Consider the following 22310-nt stretch of genomic DNA (forward strand, 5'->3'; position numbering starts at 1 on the left):
ACAGCAAATTCGGAAGAAAAATGGTTTCCTCATTTGAAAGGAGAGCACCCCAACAAGTCTTTAGAAAAACTAAAGTTTTCTCAGTTTGTCCCCAGGCTTACACAAAGGTCTAGCTCAGTTCCTAAAAATACTAAGCTATTAAGGGGTGTTTTTCTTTGGTCCTGGTTTTAAAGTAGAGTTAACAAAAAAGAGCCTTCCAAAACTTACACATATTCACATATAAACCTCTCCACAACACTGAATCAATGCTCTAACATGTTCATTTATACTACAGAAAAAACTACAGCATCTCAGGGAAGCCCACATTTATAGTTGGCAACGTAGAGTCACAAGAGACCAGGAGCCTTTATTATCAGTAGGAAAAGTAACGGCGATAACAATAACCATGTTTATTAAAAGCTTATCGGGTACCAGATATATTTCTCCTAATCCTTAAAATGGTTCTTTCCTCCTCTGCAGACCAGGAAGTCAAGGCCCAGAGAAGTGAAGCAATCTGCCCAAGATGATACAGCTAACAAATGCTGAAGCCGGCATTCAAATACTTAGTTTCTCTAAACCTCAAGCTTTAAAAATTGTATCATGTTTGCACTCATGCTGTTTTGTGCTGCTTTGTGGGTTTTTTTTTTCCTTCAGTACTGACACATAAATTGCCTCAGGCAAAGCTAAATCACATATTTTGGGGCACATCTGTATTCAGCAGTGATTGGCACCTATCCGCTTCCGAACACAAAACAAGCCAAGGCTTCCTGCAGACTGGTCTCTCCTGGTAGACAAAACACGCTGCTTTCTAACAAACCATTCACGTTTCTCTTCTGGTTTCTGTCCCGTCTTTCCCCATGGAGGGACTTCCTCCTCTTAGCTCCAACTGCACTCACAATGTTAATAGACACATCAATGTAAGTAAGTACTGATACTCTGATTACTTCAAGTTTGTTAATTTAGTTTCTCCCCAACTACATTATCGCCAAGTTAAAAACAAGGCAAAAATCATATACTATCTACAGTATCAGACGCCTCCCACCTAGCCTGCCTTCCCAAGCAAAAATAAGTGAGAATTCTGACGTGAGACTTCTGACAATGTTTTATTTTCAAAGATGAAAAGATCAAATCATATTTGGTTATGATCACCATCGCTAACACCATTTGTTGAGTATTTTATAGGTTACAGGCATGAAGGTAAGCACTATACATAGATGATCTCACCAGATTCTCACAAAAAACCTGCAAGGTGATTCTCCCCATTTTGAAGATGACAAAACTGAGATTCAGAGCAATGCATCATCACAATCTAACCTCAGAGCTGGGGCTTAAACCTAGGCCAGCATGCTGAATCTAGCTCTTTCCATGACTCCTTATAAATAAGCATAGCTAAGTGTCAAAAGCCTCTGTTAAGGGAAAGAGGACCACAGTGCAAATCTAGACCCCTTAGGGTGAGCACATCATGGACGCCAGAGGAGTACCCGTGTGCCTCACTGGGACCCCCCACTGAACCTGTGTTCTCCCAAGTTGTGAAGAGAAGCCAGCCAGCTCCTCCTGGCACTAAGTTCCCCCAAAGCAGCAATCGTGTCTTCTTGAGCTTTCCAAAGCCCGCACTGTGTCGGGCGGGCAGAGCCCACGTTGCTGGTACTCATGAAATGGTAAGCAGCTGTTGAATTTTATTAGCCCTCCCAAAGAACTTCCCCCAGCATCTGCCAGCCTCTACCTGGCCTGACACCAGGCCAGCTTCACCCGGAGGCCCGTGCCCATCTTCCTTTAAACCTTGCTCATCATGTCACCCCATCACCTACGGCCCTGGCTGCATAACAGTGGGACCGTGAGAGCTTCTGTTTGCTCCTCTTTACAGCACTCCTCACGAACCCCAAAACTAGCCATGGGGCTGGCACCTGGCACCTTCCTTTGAAAGCAACAGGAAACATTGAAGAATTTGAGACCAAAGACCACAGAAGAGGAAATAATTTCTGGCATTAGAGCATCTCCACAGCATGAGATTTAATCCCAGGCTCAGAACCTCAGAACGACTTGAAGAAAAGGGGGGTTTTGTTGCAGTACAAGTAGGGAAAGGAGGGGGAGGAGGGGTACAGAGAGGGGAGAAGAGAGAGGGAGAGGAGGAGGGGGGAGGAGAAGGAGGAGAAGGAGGAGGGGGAGGAGGAGGAGGGAGGGGAAAGGGGCAGAAGGGGGGAGGAGGAGGCGGAGGGGGAAGAGGCAGAAGAGAGGAGGAGGAGGGGGAGGGGGAAGAGGCAGAAGAGAGGAGGAGGAGGGGGAGGGGGAAGAGGGAGAAGGGAGGAGGGGGAATGGGGGAGAAGGAGGAAGGAGGGGAAGAAGAAAAAGAAAGAAAAAGAAAGAATGCCGATGATGACATTAGACAGGAGAGAGGCCAGCTTTGTCCTGCATCCTGTTCAATAGCCAAGTAAAACAATGAATCTATTTTTTCCCTCCTCTTCTTTGCCTTAAAAAATTCAAGAATTTCATTTCCTTCTTTGAAACATAGCTCTTGCATAATTCCAGCACTCTTTCCTGCTGTCTGCAGTGCTGAGGGAAGAGGGCGTTTGACTCTCCCCAGCGACCTCAGAAGTGGAGGCATTCCCGGGCCAAACCTTGCAGCGCGAGCCTGCAGGCCACAGTGGCCCTGGACGCGGCTTCCACTCACTGCGCCTTTACCATGCACCCAGAAGGAGGCCGACTGCATCACAGTCCCTACTGCTAAGCCTAACTGCAAACCCCAGAGGCAGGCATCAGTCCTTTTTTATATGGGCAAAGAAACGGGTTCAGAAAAGCACAGTGTCCACATTCACGCACCAAGCTAGTGGAACAGCCAAAATTTCAGTTTAAATCTTGTCTTTCTGACTCTGGTGCGCAGCCTCTAAACTCTCTGGGAAGTTCTAGGAGGCAAAGTCTGAAGCCTCCTCTGGATTTCCCAAAGGCAGCTATTAATTAGGCATGACAAGCAAAGTATCGAAGTTTCCAGTGTTTGCAAACTTCAAAATGTTTACTGGCTCCAAAATACAAAAAGAAAACGGCAAAAACTGGAATTACTCAAAGTTGAATTAAATGTCTGTTAAGATAGAAGAGGATGCCACCAGTACACTTAGGATTCAACGCCGACAGAAGCATGTAGAAACTGTATTTTCTGTGGGATGTCAGCACATTTTATTTCTGTCTGGCTGCTTTCTGGGGAGGGGAGTAGCAGGGAGGGGATGGCTCAGGCCACAAAGGTCTTAGAGCAGCCCTCGGTTTCTCCGGCCCTTCTTACCAAAGAGCACTCCCACCAGACACGTGGGCAGACCCCGAGGAAACAGAGAGGGGCTGGCCTCTGAGAGTAGAGGCTGGGGCAAGCATTTCCTATGGGCAAGAGCTTTCCCAGCCTCTTTGGAGTTCCCATCCCCAAAAGACCGCTGGGCAAATGGGTCCACGCAGTCCCCCATCCATCTGAGAGACGGCCGGCGAGGCTGGAGGCAGCCAGACAGTGCCAGGCTGGGGCCCCTGGGCCCCTCTGCCATCATCCACATGTGGGCACAAATGACCCCTGGCGCTATCTTCATCTGGGGACACCCTTTTCAGCAGCACTTCCTCTACTTCCAACTCTTCCACGGTATTGGTAAATATTGATAATTACCTCCAAATGCAAACGCGACGCAGTTTGTGTTTTGAAATGCGGATCATAATTCAAATTGGAAGCTGACACTAATCATTTGATGCTCACTTGAAAAGACCAGATAGGCTGTGCAGGAACATTTCAGTAGGGGGAATGATAAGGAGAAGGGAAATAAAAATTATTGGTATTTACTCAGCCTGCAATGCTTGTGGAAGGAAACTCTTTTAAAAGGGAGCACTTCAGAATGGTTATTCAATCTGAATTTTACAGATAGCACTGGAAATATTTTCTCACAGAATGCACTCTATCTCTACCATCATATCTCGCCGGTGTGCCGTTCACGTCTTTCATTGCAGGAATTCTCACTCAATTTTGCTCCATTATGAGCTGACGGTGACCCAGAGTATACAAGGCATTCAAGAATCTGACTGGAAATTACTACCAAGGAACATCTGTCCTATTCCCCGCTTGCCAACCCTGCCTTAGGGAGCGAAGATGGAAAACAACCCAGAATCCACACGCAGAAACAACTTTTCATTCCCCTTACAAACTAGGTTGCTTTGGAAATTGAGGGCTCCGGCATTTTTCAGAAATTATGTTCCTGGAAAAACATGGCGTGAGCCTCTTTTGAAAGCCTGCAGCTCAAAAACCTTCCTTTCCTACCCAGACCCTTCTAATAAAAGCCAGGACAGGAGCTTCACGGGGAAGCAAACGAGAAGGCCACCCGTGGTTCTCCTCACTCGGCACTGTCAGATTCAAATTCTGTACTAAATGCTACTGATCAATTAAAGACTGTGAGGATGTCATACACGCTAATATATTCCACAGTGTATGCGGCATCTATCTTATGGACACACTCACTTTGGAAGATTTATGTTGCGATTAGAAAAGATTAGAAGAAGACATCTGATTTCATATAGGGCTAAGCCTGGGAACCCAGCTTTTCTCGATGGCTATCAGGGGATCGGGGCAGTAGCATGGCACCCCCCCCCCACCTAGATTTCATTTTGTCTTGTTGCAAATGCTCAGAGGGGCCGAGCAACAGACACGCTCAGTGAATCAAATAAAAGGATAACCATCCATGCCTGTGTTTCTAGCCTCGTGTCCAACAACCACCCCCAATGCCCACGGGCTTATAATCGGTCAGGGTCGCAGGGATCAACATCACAGTAACCGCTCCCTACTACGTGCCACAAGTTTTGCAGACATTTTCTTTGATACAACCACACCGCGCAAGATAATCACCTGCATGCCAGGTGTGCAAACAGGCTCAGAGAGGTGAAGGGGCACTGCCACTGGAACACGTGGCTCCTTCCACCTCACCATCCCGCTCTCCGTCACTTCAGGCATTTCCTTGGGGCACTGGCCCTGGCTGCCGCTGTCGCTGTGCATCAAGCCCCGTTGAGTGTCAACCTGCTGGAGGTACCCGGTACCCACAGTTCCAGGTTGGGGGGCGGCAGGGACAAAATAGGTGCGAGGACCCAATTCTGGCACAGGCTGCTAACTCGTGGGACAGGGGACTGCACACTTCTGTGGATCTCTCTGGCCTGAAAGCCTCCACAGAAGAGCACGCGAGAGTTGAAAACAGGCCAATCCTTATACAAAAGCAGACATGGCCTATTTCAGATAGTAGATTGTGCCCCCGGGAGGCAGAGAGATCACCTTGTTTTCTCTCCTGGAAATTCCTCGCTCTGGTTAATACCATGAACTTGCAGAGAAAGGTTGATAACTGGAGCCCACATCTTCGAATGTTTTAAAAGTTAAGTCAGATAATCTTTACACTGATGTGAAAGGGGGAGAATATACATTTGACCTCTTGCTTCAGACAAAAATCTTTCCATATGGTTTTTAATGAGAAAGCATTTGTTTTGCCTTCGCAACACTTTTTAACCTCTGCCGTCGTAGGTACGAGGCTGCAAACCGTACTTTCGTTTGATTAAAAAAAAATAAAAAATAAACGTTGAAAGAAACAATATTTTTCTTTTTAGGGAAAGAAAAGATAGCAAGCAGCTATTTTCTGGAAGGGTCAGGCGCTTAAAGGCATATATGGGAAGCCATCGTGGCTGTGGCTCACAGTTTATTTTGTCTTGAAAAAGTCCGAGGTCATTCTAACTATGCTGACCTGTTAACCTACACACTGATCATCTCCATCCGGGACCGTAAGCAAACACTGCCCTCTTGTGCACCGAACAGTCCCGAAGTCGGCATGGAGATGGGTTCTACCCACCGCCCCGGGGACGGCTTGCAATTGTACCACTGCCTCTTTGGGGCCTGGAGACGTGTCAGGAAAAGGATGACACACATCTGTTACCAGGGCGCTTGCTAAAATGTCCCCAGATTGCCTTCTGAGACAGATTTCGAGATAAGAGGAAGAGAGGAAGATTCAGCTGAAGAAATCAAACCAAAAATAACTAGAAAATATTCATTCCTCGAAAAGAAACTTCACTGGTTACCATGGCAAGTTTTCTCATTATGTACCTTAAAAACTTAGAAACGGCTAATGACTCTACAATAACAAGTATACAGTACTTCTTTTTTATCTGGGAAATATTTGTCAGGCAAAGAAATTCCATTTGATTCTAGAGGGGGAAAACAGGGGGGCATGGGAAACCCAGGTTGCTCTTTCTCAAAGGAATCCCCCAAAGTTCAGTGACATGGTCCGCTTCTCCTTTCTGAAAAACCCCAACCTGTTATAATTACCTGCAAACATTCCCCCAGCTTGAGGCCATGGCTGTCCCCAGAAGACCAAATTGGCATCTCAAGACAGCTTTAAAGAACATAAACTACTGTTCTCTTATTAAAGAACTTGACAAAAATCAAAGGCAGAAAAATACCCACTCAAGTCTGAGGGCAGGCTAGGCCTGCTTGGCAGGAGCCCCAGGGTAAGGTCCTGGGCTCTAAGTGGGTCTCCAGCTCCAGTTCTGAACCATAAACCATTGAAATGTTGTAGCCACGACTCTACCCTTCCGGGCACAATCCAGGATGGGCCAGATCTCCTGCTGAACTCACTTTCAGGGGAGAAAAGGAAGGCAAAGTTTGCCCCCAGTGCAGTACCTTCCACCCAATGGGCACCCCAGAAGGAAAGGGGATGGAGAAAATATTTAGGGGAGTGTGTTTCAGGGGCTGTGGCCAGGACCCAGAAGGTGGGCTGGGTGCCAGCGACTTCAGCTACTTCACTTACCATCTCTGATATCCAGTGCTTGGTTTTAGTGCTTTCGGAATGTATCCGTAAACTTCACCTGGCTTGTAAATCACGATCAGTCAATGTTAAATGGCCAAACAGGAGCACAGAATGGTGGAAACTGTCTAGTTCACTTTGTGCCAGGATTACCAGCCAACTCCTGTTTCCACTTCAGCCCCTCCCTCTATCATGGGAAGAAAATAAGGGGTACAGTACCAGAAACAGACAGGACTAAGGGTGGGTAAAGGCCAACAGGATGCAGGATGGCCACCCTGAGACCATTCACCTCCAGAAGGCTGGCAGTGTCCCGCCCCCCTGCTCTCTGTCCTCCTATCAGAATGATAAGACATATGGATGCTTTATCTTCCAGCCAAACAAAGACTGACGTGCACCTCAAGTATACATATCCAGTAGGGCACCCCACACCAGGTCCCTTTTGTGGAAAACAGCTCTGACACAGTCAGCTAGAGTGACCCTCTCTCTTGCACCACAGCCCCTATCTTTCTCCTGCCTCAAAACCCTCCCATATGCTACTCCCTCCCAGCACTCCAGCAGCCGGGACTCATGCTCAACCTTCCAATTTTAGCTCAACCTTTTCCTCAGAAAGGCCTTCCCTGGCCTCCAAATAAAGGAGATTCCCCATGTCCACTCGTGCGTCTCTGGGCATCCTCTAGCGTCCTTCACAGCACTATCACAATTTCCAGTTCTGCGCATTTCTGTGTACTTCCGTAACGTCTGCCTCCCACTACCAGGTGGCGAGCTCCCCGAAACCACAGCCACTTCTGCCTTGCTCACCAATGGAAACCCACTTCCTAATTGTATATTACTCTGAATTTGCTGAATGAATTAACTGATGTCATGACACACCTTTCCTTCTACAATGTCTGATCTTAAGAAGTACAGTCCCCTAGGACACTAGAATCCTGGGAAAAGGAATGAAAGAGAGCTAAGGAACCAAGCCAGGTGCTCGGACAGCCCCCAACCTGTTGCAAAGAGTAGGTGACAGAACAAACAAGAGCTGCCTGGACAGGGACTGGAAAAGTCAGGTCTCCGATGCTGCAACACCCAAGGTACCAGCCCCTGAAGCCCACAGGGGCCTAGGACTGTGAGGTCACACATTTTCAGGTGTCCTTTGGGTTTTCCTTCAAGAGAACACAAGAACTCAACGGTGAAACTGGCTAGCTGATGGGGGTGACACAGAGTCTCGGGGCAGGGGTGGGGACAGGACGGCAGGAGGAGTACCAATTCCCTACCCTCTTGCCTCAGGGAGCCCCCTTCTTTTTCCCCGGCAAGTTTCATATCATGCAAGCAGTTTGTAATGGTATGTGAGCCCCAAGTTTACAACTGTCTTCCCAAGTTCATAAGAACCTGGTGCTCCAGGGAGTTTACATTCAGGAGGAACTCCAGGCCCAAAGCTTGACCAGCACAGACAGGAACCTCTTTCTGTCATGTTGTCAACCAGACCTGGGTAAAGCTAGGGTCATCCGCTGGACAGCTAACACGCCCGATCTACCTCTGGGGGGCCTCCTCTCCCTTCACCTTCGAAGCCTACTTGCAGAACAATCACTGGCACTGGCCACAGGCTTGCATTATGCTCATTTCCCCATCCCCAAGCTCTGGGGCAAGTTTAAAAGTCCTCGTCCTGTCTCAGAATCAGGTCTGAATTAATACCCTTCCTCAAAAGAACTCCAGTAGCAAAGTGAAAACAGACGCACTAGACAATGCCCTTTGAAAGCCCCAGCAGGGGCGACCGGTGACAATGCAGCCCCTGGCTCTGAAAGAAACCTTAAGGTTAAAGGTTCACAGAGGCAGAAGAATTACCAAAGTACAAGTTTGTTCAAATTTCCTCCGGCAGATTTAAACAACCAGGGTCAAGCTGAAGACTGCTGGCAAAAACCTATGAGACAACTCAGCCCCTTTGAACTGCGTGGAGAAAGGAAAATATACGGTCTGGGAGGGATCTATGTTATAGCTTTTAAAAATGATCTTGAAAAGGTCACCCCTGTTAACTCAAAATCAGCCCGTTGAAGGATGTTTGAAAACCGCTTCTCTAAAACAACAGGGCTGCCGGGCCCTCACCGTGTGCGGTGAGCAGCACTGAGGTCGCCGTGTTCCCGGCATTAGTGTGCTGACCCTCTGTGGGCCATGAAATTAACCATCAGCACGGCAGAAATCTGCTCTGAGTTAAACTACTTTGCTACGCAAAGTGGCCTGAAAATGAAATATGAGGACTGAACTTCCACTGAAAGATGAACTTGTCTAACCTCAAGGCAGGCTTCCTCAATATGAACTCTGTGTGGCCATTGGTTTCAAGCGCCACAGGAGGGTAGGTAATTGCCACAGGCAGTGGGAAATGACCCATCCATCCATCCATCCATCCATCCATCCATTCGTTCATTCACTCATGTCTGCAGGCACCAAACATTTACTCAGGGCCAGGCCCTGTCCTGGGCCCCTGGAGACAGAGCTGAATGATAACAGGCTCCTGCCCTCAAAGGGATTAAGTCCAGTGGGAAACATAACCCAGTATATAGAAAACGACAACAGATGGGGAGAAAATGAGATCCTGGGGTAGAGAGGATGTCACAGGCCCTCAAATGAGGGTCACCTAATTTAGGCTGGGGAAAGCCAACAGTGAGGCTTCCCAGAAAAGTGAACGCAGCCAGATGACGCAGCATCGAGAGAGCATTGTGTCTGTCCAGAGACCTGCAAGTAGTTCATTAATCCTGGATCCTGAGAGAGACAGAGAGACACACAGCCGTCCGGAAGGACTGATGTCAGCCATGCTGAGGAGTTTGGCCTTTACACCAATGGAGAGCAACTCAAGACTTTCAAAACAGGGAGGTAAAATAACTCTATTAGCAATTTAGAAAGAGTCCTTGGCTACAGAGGGGAGGACAATTTCAAGAAGGGGTGCTGGAAGCAGAGAGACCGTGAAGGAACGTTGTCCTCATCCAGTCGGGGACTAACGGAGGCCTGTCTTAAGGGAGCAGCTGCGGTGACGGGGAAGCCTGAAGGACACGCAGGAGGGACAAGACTTGGTCACCGATTTATATGAAAGAGGACATACTGAGGATCATTTCAAAGGTCACGCCACAGGAGAATGGAGGTATCATTCCCTGGGAAGGTGAGGAAACAGAGAGGGTGGTCTTGAAGATGTGGAGTCTGAGGGCCTGTGATGTTCACTGCCGAGGAAACTAGCCCAATAAGTGGCTGGAGACACAGGTCCAGACCTTCATATTGAAATGTAATTAAAATTAAGTAAAATGAAAATTCCGGTTCCTTAGCTGCACTAGCCACAGAGCAAGTACTCATTAGCCACACGTGGCTCACAGCTACCATACTGAATGGTGCCACCAGAGAACATTCCCATCATCACATCCCATCTGTAGCAAAGTGCCGATCAAGGCCCTGCAGACTTTTCTGAAAAACTGTCACTCGCAGTCAAAGTGTCTGTCAGCCCTCTCTTGGCCACGCTGAGTGCTGCTGGGAACAATGTCTGTGCTGGCAAACACCAGCTTCCCTTCTCAGTCCTTCCATCTGTGCAAATCCTCAAGAGATGGAAGTCTTCTTATGTGGTCTTTTTTTCTCTAGAGCAGAAGTTCTGAGGACTCTCTCTGAACGTGCCCTGGATCATCGTTTCAGAGAACAGTGAACACCAAGTCTGCAAGCGCATGCGAGGGCCTTTGGTGCTTATGGCACGCGGCCCTGAAAGCCACCCAGAAATGACCACAAGCAGAGCTAATTTTTTAAAGTGCCACGCCGCAATGTAACGGGGAAGACAGAGCTCTAGTCCCGGTGTCAGATGACCAAGGACATGCCACTGAGCCTCCCTGAGCTTTAAGCAGCCCAAATAAATCTATGATAAAGAATGAAGCCATAAGGCCAGACAGGGTGGGTTCCTGAGGCCAAGCAGGTCAATGCTAGCAATTCCAAGCACTAATTTTACAAGAAAAAAAGTCAGGTTTATCTTTAGGTAGCACCTGTGTATGCCACCAAATAAATATCCTCAGGAAGTAGGTTAGAGACAAAGGAAATTATTTTAGTCTTCCTGAAGGCCCCAAGACAAGAGAGGCATCATCACAACATAAGAGATATGGAAAGAGGGAAAGTCAACTTCTCTCTCAACAGCAAAACTTGTTTCTTCTCCTGCCAAGAGAGGATCACCACATTAACGAAGTCCTCCCCACTCTCTCCCCACCCAACGAAGGCCACTTCAAAGCAGCAGGAGCCTAATCACACAGCACAAGAAAATAAAAGACCCAATTAACAAAAAACAAAACTCAAATAATCCGGGGGAGAATGGAAGCTGAAATCTCTGTTTTTGACAAATTGACTTGTATATAAACTGCTCCTCAGGAGCCACAGTTCCTACCAAAGTAGGCGTGGGCAAAGGCCTGAGAGCAGCACAAGCAAACTGGGGTCTCTGAAATCAGACTGGGTTCAACCCCCCGAGCCAGAGACTGGTCTCTGGAGTCTTGTTTTTATGGGCTGTACAATATAGAGGGAAAGGATCACCTCTGGCTGGCAGGGTGGAGAGAGAAAATCAAGGGTCTAGAACAGTGGCCAGCAAACAATAGATGTTCCCAAAACGTCCATTCCCCATCTTTCCTTCTGAGAGGCAGACCTTCCTCAACTCTGCTCTGCACTCCCCCGTCGGCAACGCCAGAGCCACAACTTTCCCCCTGATGGTGTCCATCCTGCCTGTGGTGGCTCTCCCTCTCCCTGCCAGATCTGGAAGCCCAGACCACTTCCCACAGGCCCTCTTCTCAGACTCTTTAAAAGCCAGCAGGATCTCTCGGCTTAAAACCCACCCACCTGCTTCCAACAACAGACTCTCCAAGCTCCTGAGTTCTGGAGCCCAAGGGTCTCTGCAGCTCAGCCTCTCATCCTGCCTCTTCCCTGTGAGCTCTACACTCCAGCCCTCCCTTCTCCCCTGTGTGTCTGTCCACTCCAAGTCCTCGAGCAGGAAAGCCTCCCATCTTCCCCACTGGGAAAATCTCAGCCATCCTTCAAAGCTCTGACAAGACAGCCCCTCCTCCTAACTCGCCCATGACCCTCATGCCCGGCCTTACCTCCTCCCACTTCTCCTGCTGACTGACTGCCCTCTTCTTCGGCCAAGTTTGCTCTCACACCTCTGACTGATCAGGCTGTTCCCTGGGTCTGCTCTGCCCTTTCTTTTTCTCTGCCTGGAAACCTCCAGGTCAGCCTTCCAGGTCCAGCCCCGGGGTCCCCTCCTGGGGGATGCCCTTCCGGCCTGTCCCAAGCAGAGGCACTCACACCTTAAGCTCCTCTTTTATAAAGCCCTTCTGACTCTGCATCTTGTCTCAACTGGCTGTTGGCGCTTCCTGCTCTTCCCTGGCCCTCTGGACTGTGAGCTCCTTGAAGACAGGCACATCTGTATCTGCCCTCACATCCGACAGAGTGTACAACAGATGGCTGTAGAGTCTCTGAATAAATGGGTGAAAACACCAAATAACAGTTCCATCTGATCCTCTCCCACCACATGGGTTGACAAGTCCTCAAAATGGGGGCTACAAGCCCAAATGTCTATGGAGCCCAAGCAATCTGAAGAGCACACGCCCCTTCTACTCGGTTCCAGGACTGTGCCACCACGCTAGAGCGTGGAAATCTTCTTGTGTTTCTAAAGAAGCCAGGAATCTGGGTCATTAAATGAGGTCACCTGATTTTTTTTTTTAATTTTAAATATTAGATGGGCCACCAAAACACATCTGCAGGCCAGATCCCAGACAAGACCCTAACATGAGAGGAGACCCTACCACGGGATGAACAGACAGGATGACCCATCTCTGGCCAGGCACTAAGGACAGAAATGGGCAGATCCAGGAACAGGTCCACAGGGACCCCAACAGGCCTTCCATACACAAGCAAATGGCACTTACTAGACACTTACCTTAGCCCAGATAATGTGTTGGGTACGTTTAATCCTCTCAACATATATTCATTTACTTAATTCAATTCAACTCAATTATTTACTTAACGTTTTTGTTTTTGTTTTTTAATTTGAGAGAGAGAGAGCATGAGTAAGGGAAAGGGGGAGACAGACAATTTCAATCAGGCTCCACACTCAGCATGGAACCCAACAGAGGGCTTGATCCCACAACCCTGGGATCATGACCTCAGCAGAAATCAAGAGTCAAACACTCAACTGATTGAGATAACCCACAGAATGGAAGAAAATATCTGCCAATCATCCATCCATCCATCTGTCCGTCCGTCTGTCCATCATGTATCTGGTATCCAGAGTACACGAAGAAATCTTACAACTCAATAATAAAAACCAAATAACCCAATTAAAAGATGGGCAAGGCATCAGACAATTCTCCCAAGATCACTAGCCATCAGGGAAATACAAACGAAAGCCACGACGAGCTACCACTTCACACCCACCAAGATGGCTACAATCCAAAACACCGACAATAACAAGTATTGGTAAGGATGTACAGACACTGGACCCTTGAATGCGGCTGGTGGGCATGTGAAGTGACTTGGCTGCCGTGGAAGACTGTCTGCCAGTTCCTCGATAAGTAGAAATAGTTACTCTCTGACCCAGCAGTTCCATTGGCAGACATACACCTAAGGGGATAAACACACACGTCCACACAAAGACTCGTACACAAATGTTCATAGCAGGATTATCCTTAATTGCCAAAAAATGGCAATGACCCAAACGTCCTTCAGCTGATGAATGGATTAAAAAGCAGTCTAACCATACAGTGGAATACTATTCAGCCGTAACAAGCAACGAAGTACAGCTGCAGAAGCAGCTGGGGAGTTACTGTTTAACCCGTATAGACTTTCAGTTTTTTTAAGATGGAGAGTTCTAGAGACAGATGCCATTGAACTATAAACTTAAAAATGGTTAGATGATAAATTTTATGTAATGTTGACTTTACCACAATTAAAAATAAACTAAGAAAATATTCTTTAAAAAAGGAACGAAGTGTATATACTTCACGCTACAACATGGATGAGCCTTGAAAGCATCACACTGAGCAAAAGAAACCAGATACAAAAGGCCACGTATTAGAGGACTCCACTTTTATGAAATGTCCAGAAAAGGTAAATCTGTGGACATTAGGCAGACAGATCAATGGCTGCCTAGGCCTAGGGGAGGGGAAAATGGAGAGTGACTGGTAATGAGCATGGGTTTCTTTCTGTAGTGATGAAAATATTCTCAACTTCAATTGTGGCAACGTCTGTTCACGACTCTGTGTGAATATACTGGAGACCACCAAAGTATACATGTGAAATGGCACATTTTACAGTATGTGAGATATGTAGCTCAATAAAAATGTTTACAAACATTACTGAGTATCTACTATGTGCTAGGCCCTGAACTGGCCCCGGAGCTACAGAGACAATTCAGACGCTGTCCCTGATCCTGCGAGGCCTTCAGACGCATGGGAACGATAGAGGGAAGCCAGCCATCACAGCAGAGCAGGAGACACACGAGGTGCCATCTGAGCCAGACCCTAGAAGGGCTCATTCCTGTTCCTTGCCCCGCCCTGAGACCATCTCAGGAATGCCAGGCTCCACCTCACCAGGACACAGGCCTCCGGATTACCCAGAGCTCCAGACCCTGTCACCTTGGGCACAGTCTCAAAGGGGACAGATTCGAGCTCCATGACAAGGGTGCCCCATCCCCAGCTTGTTCGAGGCTCCAGCCAACAAAAGAATGACCGAGCAGGGAATATGTCTCAGGGCTTCATTTACGGGTTGTTTCCCGGGATGCCTGCCCAAATCTTATTCCAACCTGGATGAAGTGATTTTGAAGAAAAACCCAGGAGACAAAGAAGATAGGAAACAAAGGAGATGCTAAGCAAAAAGTTTAAAAGCAATTAATTTTAAATGATTACAGCTTTACCAAAAGCTGTGGCTACGATTTCCTTCTGACTTTGATTATAACCTTCCAGCAAAATATTTGCCTCCAGAAGGCAAAGTCTTTGCATTATTTTCTATTCCTAGCATGACTACAAAAATATTCTTTGATTTAACATTTGATATGTTTTGTTCTCAAGGGCAAGCCCCATGAGAAGAAAAATGTACCCCAACAGAATGAAATATGACTACCTGCTTCCATTTTTCTTTCCTGTTGGTTCCTGCTCAAATATTCTGCATTAATTTAAACTCAAGGCTGTGTCTCTGATGTTGTGTTACTCCCACACTGTCACCCAAACCAAAGCAAAGTCACCCGCTGTCCAGCACTAAGAGAAAGTGTGGCAAACAAAGCTCAACTTGAGAGTCTCCTAGAGACAGCTAAAGGCACTCCAACTTGGAAGGAGATCAGGAGGGGTCAGAGAGTGATAAGGTAGCAGGCAAAACAGAGCAACTTGTATTTAAATATAGGCACACTTGGCACTGAGGGCAGCCGACTTCCTGCTGGACAGAACGAGGTTTTAGGCACATGAGCACAAGAGACACCAGTACTGGCCTCAGTTTCACTCGATGGTAGAGGGCATCCCAGAATGGACACCGGATAGGGGAATCTGCCGTTATGGTGCACACCTTTTAACAAAGAAGAGAAAATAAAACGCAGCCATCCCTGAGTGAGCACGAAGGTAAGGGAACTAAGGCCTGGCGGATTCTAGGAGCCAAAGGAGTTAAGATTAAAGAAGCATTTCCATTTATATCGACTCCTTTAAAAAGGTCTCAATATTTCAGGACACACATATATGAATACCATAATACAACATAACGTATTTCTACACCAAATCATAAGACGAGAGGCAGAGAAAACCAAAATTGGGGTTTTTGTTTGGTTGGCTGGTTTTACATTAGAATAATGCCCAAATTCCTTGTGCAGCCAGGCCCCTTTGCTGTCTCCGCTTATAGAGCCAGCACACTGCTTTCTGGGCAGATGCCCAAATGGTAAGGTAAAAAATCTGGTCGAAAACACACATTCATTCACACACCTTGGTTCACGGGTCCAAAGAGAGCATCTCAGGCAGACTGCAGAAAGACTGCAGGACACATTCCTCGATAAAACAAGCCAGAGGGACAAGCACTCTCTCCACATCAGCACCAAGAGGCACGGAGTTGGAAAAACAGAGAAAGAAGGCAAAGTAGCAGTAAGTTTTACAAAGAATGCTTTCTCCCAGGCTGCGGAGACAAAGAGCCCCAGGGCTGCTGACTGTTTTCCCTCCAAAGAGAGTAACCAAGTCAGACTTACAAGGCTTTGGCAGCTCTCATCGGCTCCAGCCAGGCAGGGCCCAGAGAGGGTCCAAGCCCTGCAGGAAGCAGCGCTTAAACGGTGGGCAGAGGAGGCGAGGGATCAGGGCGACAAGTCGTGGCAGAAGAGCTGCTGTTCATTAACAACTGGAACAAAAGACCAAGAGACAATACACTGTTAATCCTAGCAGCCACCAGAGGACTATAAATTGCCAAGCCAAGATACCAGCATTTTTCAGCTCTCCTCTTTCCTGCCAGAGTTAGATTGAGGATGGGTCCAAGTCCCTCACCCCCCACCCAAGTCTTTAAAACATACATTACTGAATCTTTTTGAAGTTCTAACCCTGAAAGATTTATACCCTAAAATGGATTAGAGAAAAATACTGCCCTGAGACACTACTGCAGGGGGCTGCAGTGGATGGATACACTTTTTCATTCCCATTGAGAATGCCAGAGTAGGAGCTGTGTGGTCAGACCCACATGGGTTCAAACCCAGCTCTGACACTTATGAACTATGCTTCCTGACTTCTCTGAGCCTGATTTTTCATCTGTAAAATGGGAATATCACCTCTTACCTCACAAGATTGCTTTGAATGTTAAAAGGAAAAAAAAAAAAACCCATAGCATAAGGGCAGCACTAAATAAATGCGGAGTATTACTGTCACTATTAACCTCCCCAGTACCACAGGAGTTTTATCTATGGCCACATGGATCAAGGAGATAAAGCCCAATTTTCTCTAAGTTAAGAAAGGATTCTTTTGGGTAGTGAAAGCACTTTGAGGGGGAGGGGAGCAATGGAATTAAAGAGAACAGGCTTTAATATAAGATATATTAAACTTCAGAGATATCATCGTGGAACTCAGACAATCATTCTAATTTCCTCCTACTGGGGATAATGTATTCAGCAAAGAGTCTAAATCATTCACAGCAAGCCGGGAACTCCAACAGGAGCCCAATCTTCCAGCAGTCCCAGGTTTAGGTGCAGTCCCTGCTGCCAGTAGGAGTTCTTGCCCGGCAATGTTGCATAGTTCCAAAGCTTAGGCCCGATCCTGTCACAACCCTGTTTTAAAAGCCTTCCAAGAACCTTAGGAGAAATCTACACTAAGGGCCTAATCTAAGCCCAGTACTTACCACTCTATAGGATCTGGCCCACTAACCCTTCTACCTTTATCTTCGACATGTCTCCCTACACGCCATGCTGGTTTCCAGACACAACTAAACGGTAGCAGTTATCTCTGACTCTAAACAGACAAAAAGGCGGGTTTAAGTCACAGATCCTTGACCAGGCATTTCCTCCACTAGGAAGGCTCTTCGTTCCCTATCACATCCTATACCCCACCCACAGCAAAGTGCTTTTGGCCTGTGTGCCAAAAGCTCTGATAGGTCACTCTGCACATTTGACAATGCCCCCTCCCCAGCTCTGCTGTTAGCTCCCAGAGGGAGGGAAAAGAATCAACATGGATAGTGTACCTACTACAGGCCAGGCTCCATGCTGATTGCCTTCTGTCCACTAACCCATGAAGAAAGTTCTTTGCTCACTGTTACCATCCCGCCCAGGAACTGGTACACAGCTTCATCCATTCAAACTAACCGAATGCCTATCACACACCAGGCTCTGGCCCAAATGCTAAGAATATGTTGGGGAAGAAGACAGACATGATTCCTATTCTATTCTCATGGAGGACAGAGACAATCAACAAGTAAACACGTAAGAAATACCAGATGGTAAAAAGGGCTGTAAGGAAATAAAACAGGGACATGAGAAAGTACACAGGGGAGAGAGCTGAGGATACTCTAGTTAGGTCAGTCAGAGGAGCCCTCTCTGAGGTGACACTCGAGCTAAGATATAAATGAGAAGCCAGATGTACCAAACACAGGGAACAGCAGGTACAAAGACTGGCCCATTCAATAAGTAGAAATGAGGTCGGTGAGACTAAAGGTGGGGGGCAAGGGACGATGCTCAGAGGAAGACAGAGGCCCGACCGTGGGTTCTGTGGCCCACAAAGAAGAGGCTGGGTTTTACTCGAAGCACAAAGAGAAGCCACTGGGAAGTGTTGGAGCTGAGGGTTGACATGATCTGATGAGCCTCTGAAGACGGAGGCTCACTGCCTACGGCGTGGAAATGGAGGGCAAACAGGCGAGAAGTGCAGGCCCAGCATTGTAGGAGTCCAGCTGTCAGAAGCAGGGACTCAGCCGCTGGAGCGTCTCATGAAGGCAGAGATGGCTGTGGATTTATAAGTTAGGATGATAAGCAATGGTATTAACCAGATCCAGGTTAGCAGCAGCAGAGTCAGGTAAACACCAGCCCAGGGCACTTTACTTCCCAAGCCTCGGTTTCTTTATCTGAAAAACAGGCACCCCTTAGGGTTGTTGCACACATGCAAGTTCTTAGCAACAAGCATGGGCCAGAGCAGGTACTCAAATGTGCGTGTCCTTCCCCTCATTTTTCCTCATTTCTCCGAAAAGGGTGGGAATCTGCTCTATTGAAGGAAGGATAGTGGCAGCCTCGGTCTCACCATTCCACTGCGTTCAGGTCACATTTTAACGCCTATAAGAAGATAAGGAAAGTCTCCTCACTCAGGAAGTAAGAAGAGCCACAATGTAGGTACAGGAAGAGAAAAAAATCCCTCTTCTTTTCTTCTACAGTTTTACAACTGTAGGAGACCTGCTAACTGTAGACCAAACTAAGGACCTGCCAAATCCTTGGGGGTTATCATTTGGTTATATGGGATAAGGCTGGTGCATGAAACATTTTGTCCTACAAAGAGGCTCTTCATAAATGCATACATTAGAAGGGGGCAGGGGTAGTGTGAAGTGACATGGGGAAGCAGGTAAAAGAGCTCCGGCTTTGGGATCAGGAGGACCTGGGCTGTGCTATTTACCAGCAGCCTTCCCACAGTCCCAATTTCTTCAGCTATTAAATGGAAACCGCCACACTCCTTGCAGGGTTCACCTGGGAAGTGGCAAACACACGAGAAAAGCGAAGCCAAAATAAAGAACTGCATGTGCTAGTGTGTAGAACCTCCAAAATTAGGTTCCGTGGTCACACAGTAAAGGAGAAAGCCAGACCTCAAGCCTGGCTCTGACTCCAAAAGTATGTCCTTCGCTATTCACCTACACTAGTCACTAAAAAAAAAAAAAAAAAAAGTGCCTTCTTGTTTTATTTTAACCTGTCTCTTCCATCTCCAACCTAGACTGGCTCAGAGTACATGTCTTAAAATGTGCTTGGACATGACTGACCAAACAGAATTCAGTTATAAGGAGGGGGGAAGAGAAAAGGGTAGTCATCTGATGACTGAGACATGAATTGAAGACTTTAGGCAGAGTGACCTTGGGCAGGTCTCTTCTCTGAGCCTTCATTTCCTCTACTATAAAATGGAGTAATGACCTCAGACTGCCTACAGAATGGAACAACTGGTAGGGAACAGAGATGAAAGTACTTAACACACTCATCACTGCAGCTGGGACCCCATAGGCCCAGCGACCAATGAAGCCATCTGCCACCAAGCCAATGAAACTATCTTCCTAATGTATATTTCCATATGTGCTTGTAGGTGTAGAGAATATCATATCATTGGAAAGAAACAGAAGGCAATGGAAAACAAGATAACCAAGTACTCGGGTCAGCAGTGAAGAAAAAGACTTCTTTTAGCTATACACCCTTGTGTGCCATGTGCTTATACGAATTCTTCATTTTCATCTGAAAAACAGAACAAGTTTTAAAGCCCTGTCCATAGATTTAACTTTGGCAAAATGCGTCCAGAAAAATAATCCACAAAGGTATGATAGCAGCTTCCTCTGGAGAAATAGGAGAGGTCATTAGGGGACTTTAGCCTAATTTGTAATGGTGTATTTCACAAGCAGAATGTATTTATGTATTATCTGTATAATTAAACATTAATTAAATGGTACATCTTCTAAGGGCATTTCGGCAGTACCCATTATGACTGAAAATGCACTCTGCCCTTTGCCCCAAACCAGTTCAGTTTCAGGAGCTAATTCTACAGATATGTTAGCACCCCCACCAGACTTGTTCTAGAAAATTCACCGAAGCATCATTAGCAAAAACTGGAAACGAGATAAACGTCCATCATTAAGAGTTAAGAAAACGTTGGTACCAGCGCACAAAGGAATTTTATATGACCTTTAAAAATTATGTAGCTTTGTGTGTACTGACATGGAACTCTTCGCGTTGAGTAAAATAGTGTATATGGTGTTACCATTTTGTGAAGAAAAGGAAGAGAAAGGGGGTTTACATACACATGGGTATGCTTGTCCTTACGGGGTTTTTCTGAAATGATACAAGGAACGGGGAACAGCGGCTGACTCTGGAAATGGGAACCAGGAGACCAAAGAACTGAAGAGTGGAGACTTCTTTTTTTGACACTTTTGACATATACCCTTTTTGCAGTCTTTGTGTTTTCTTACTAGTTCGTGTATTACAAACTTATCTTCTAAAAAAAATTAATAAACCAAAAAAACAAAACCAAAAACTTTAAGGAAGGCACCTTCCTGCGCGGTCGTTGTGGGTGGTTAGAGCTTCCAAGTCAGCCAGGCCACGAGTTCGAGTCCCAGGGCCTCCGCTCCCTTGCTGCGGAGCCTCGGGCGCGTCCCGTCCGCCTCTCGCGACCTGGGTGGCCCCGGCCGTGAGGTGAGGCCACCTCCCTTCCCCGGCAGCGGCTCGGGCGAGCTCGGACCACGGGGCCCGGCCGCTCCGCCCAGCGTCCCCGAGCCCGGCTCCCGCCCCGGCCCGCGCTCACCGCCAATGATGGTCCGGATGAGGGAGGCGTGCCCGGGGCAGTCGACCAGCGTGACCTGAAGCTGCGGCTCGCCGGGCTCGGGCTCGGCTCCGGGCGCCGCCGGGGGCGCGGGCAGCGCCGCCCGCAGGCGCGCGGGCAGAGGCACCGAGAAGCACGAGAAGCCCAAGTCGAGCGTGATGCCGCGCTCGCGGCTCTGCGGCTGCTTGTCGAAGGCGGCGGTGGAGGCCGTGGTGCTCAGCGCCCGCGCCAGCGCCGTCTTGCCGCTGTCGATGTGGCCCAGCACGCCCACGTTCACGTTCACCCGCCGCCCTGCCATGCCGCCGCCGCCACCGCCGCCGCCGCCCGCCCGACCCGCCCCTCCCGCGGCCGCCGCTGCGGTCCGGCCGGTTAAGCCGCCCCCCCCGCAACCCTCGCGCCGGGCACGCCCGTTCCGGCCCCGAAGCTTCCGCCCTCTCGGCGCCCGCGGGCGCTGCCTGGCACTGGAGGAGAGAGCCCCGGGGTCGAACTTGACCGGGGTCGCCGACCGTGAGGCTGTACTCTCACCTGGCTCCTGCCCCCCGAAGCCTCGAGGAGTCCAAGATTGGGTGGATCCGTCCATCCATCCATTCCTTCATTTTAACAAGCCCTTGTCAATTGCCCCCTGGGTACCAGGCACTGCTTATTCACGGTACTGGGATACGGCGCTCTCTCCACGTTACACTGTATTTGGGCGGGGGTGGGAGTCAGACACTAAATAGGTGAGCCTGGAACCAGACCCTTTCAGAAAGTGAGAAGCCTTCCAGGGAAAATAAAAGCAGAGATTAAAAGGACTAGAGCACCAGGGGAAGGGAGGACAGCTAATTTACAATAAACGGTCAGGGAAGACCTCTCTCCAGTTGCTGACTGAGCTGAGGCTGGAATGTTGAGAAGGAGCCAGCCCTGGGAGAATCTGGGAAAGACTTAGAAGATGAAGGGCTGTCATCTTCTGACCCTGGAAGTCTATAGCCTGGCCTCAGGACAGGCTGTAGAGCTCCAAATTGTACGTAAAATGTTATGTGCATGTGCTTGTACTGGGGAGTACATAACTCTCAAGGGATGCTTGAAGTGTCTGGAACCACTAAAAAGATTGTCAACCACGGTCACCAACCAGGGTTCACAAGCAGGTGTCTTCACTGGCTAGGCACCTGACTCAAGGAGAGAGATTAGCAAGACTAAAACTCTTGGACTTAAAATGCCAGCAAGTGTGGAGACTGGAGACAGGAACAGCATGTGCTGCATAGAGGAAGCCACTGCTCACCTCCAGACAATTGGTACCAGGCAGGAATGCTAGCCCAGCATCGCCCATCTTCCCATTTTTCAAGAGAAGGGAGCATTTCTATATGAAATCTGACTTTTTACATGTCAACAACTAATTTAGCTTTTAATTGAAACACTATGGTAGATAGCCAAGCACAGAATCTACTCCATTCTGCCTGACTGCCAGTTTGCCGTCTGTAATGAGCTAGGCCGTGCTCTGATATATTCACACTTGGCAGTAACTGCTCCCTGATGCCTCCTGTGGTCCAGGCCCTGCATTAGCAGCAATAGGGTCCCCGAGGTAAACAGA

The 22310-nt window shown here is 48.0% G+C and overlaps 1 protein-coding gene across 1 annotated transcript in view; it reads right to left on the minus strand.

Annotated features, from left to right (window-relative positions):
* EEFSEC (eukaryotic elongation factor, selenocysteine-tRNA specific) overlaps window positions 1–21041 on the minus strand; it is a 250282-nt gene extending 229241 nt beyond the window's left edge. Inside the window, exon 1 of the mRNA XM_047096360.1 lies at window positions 20726–21041. Within this exon, the coding sequence (XP_046952316.1) occupies window positions 20726–21041 (316 nt within the window). The remainder of the gene's footprint in view (window positions 1–20725) is intronic.
* Window positions 21042–22310: the final 1269 nt, after the last annotated feature.

The sequence above is a fragment of the Lynx rufus genome, unplaced genomic scaffold (assembly GCF_022079265.1).
Source record: "Lynx rufus isolate CCGP_SWC_20201006 ecotype Redwood Valley unplaced genomic scaffold, mLynRuf1.p SCAF_4, whole genome shotgun sequence".
NCBI classification, from domain to species: domain Eukaryota; kingdom Metazoa; phylum Chordata; class Mammalia; order Carnivora; family Felidae; genus Lynx; species Lynx rufus.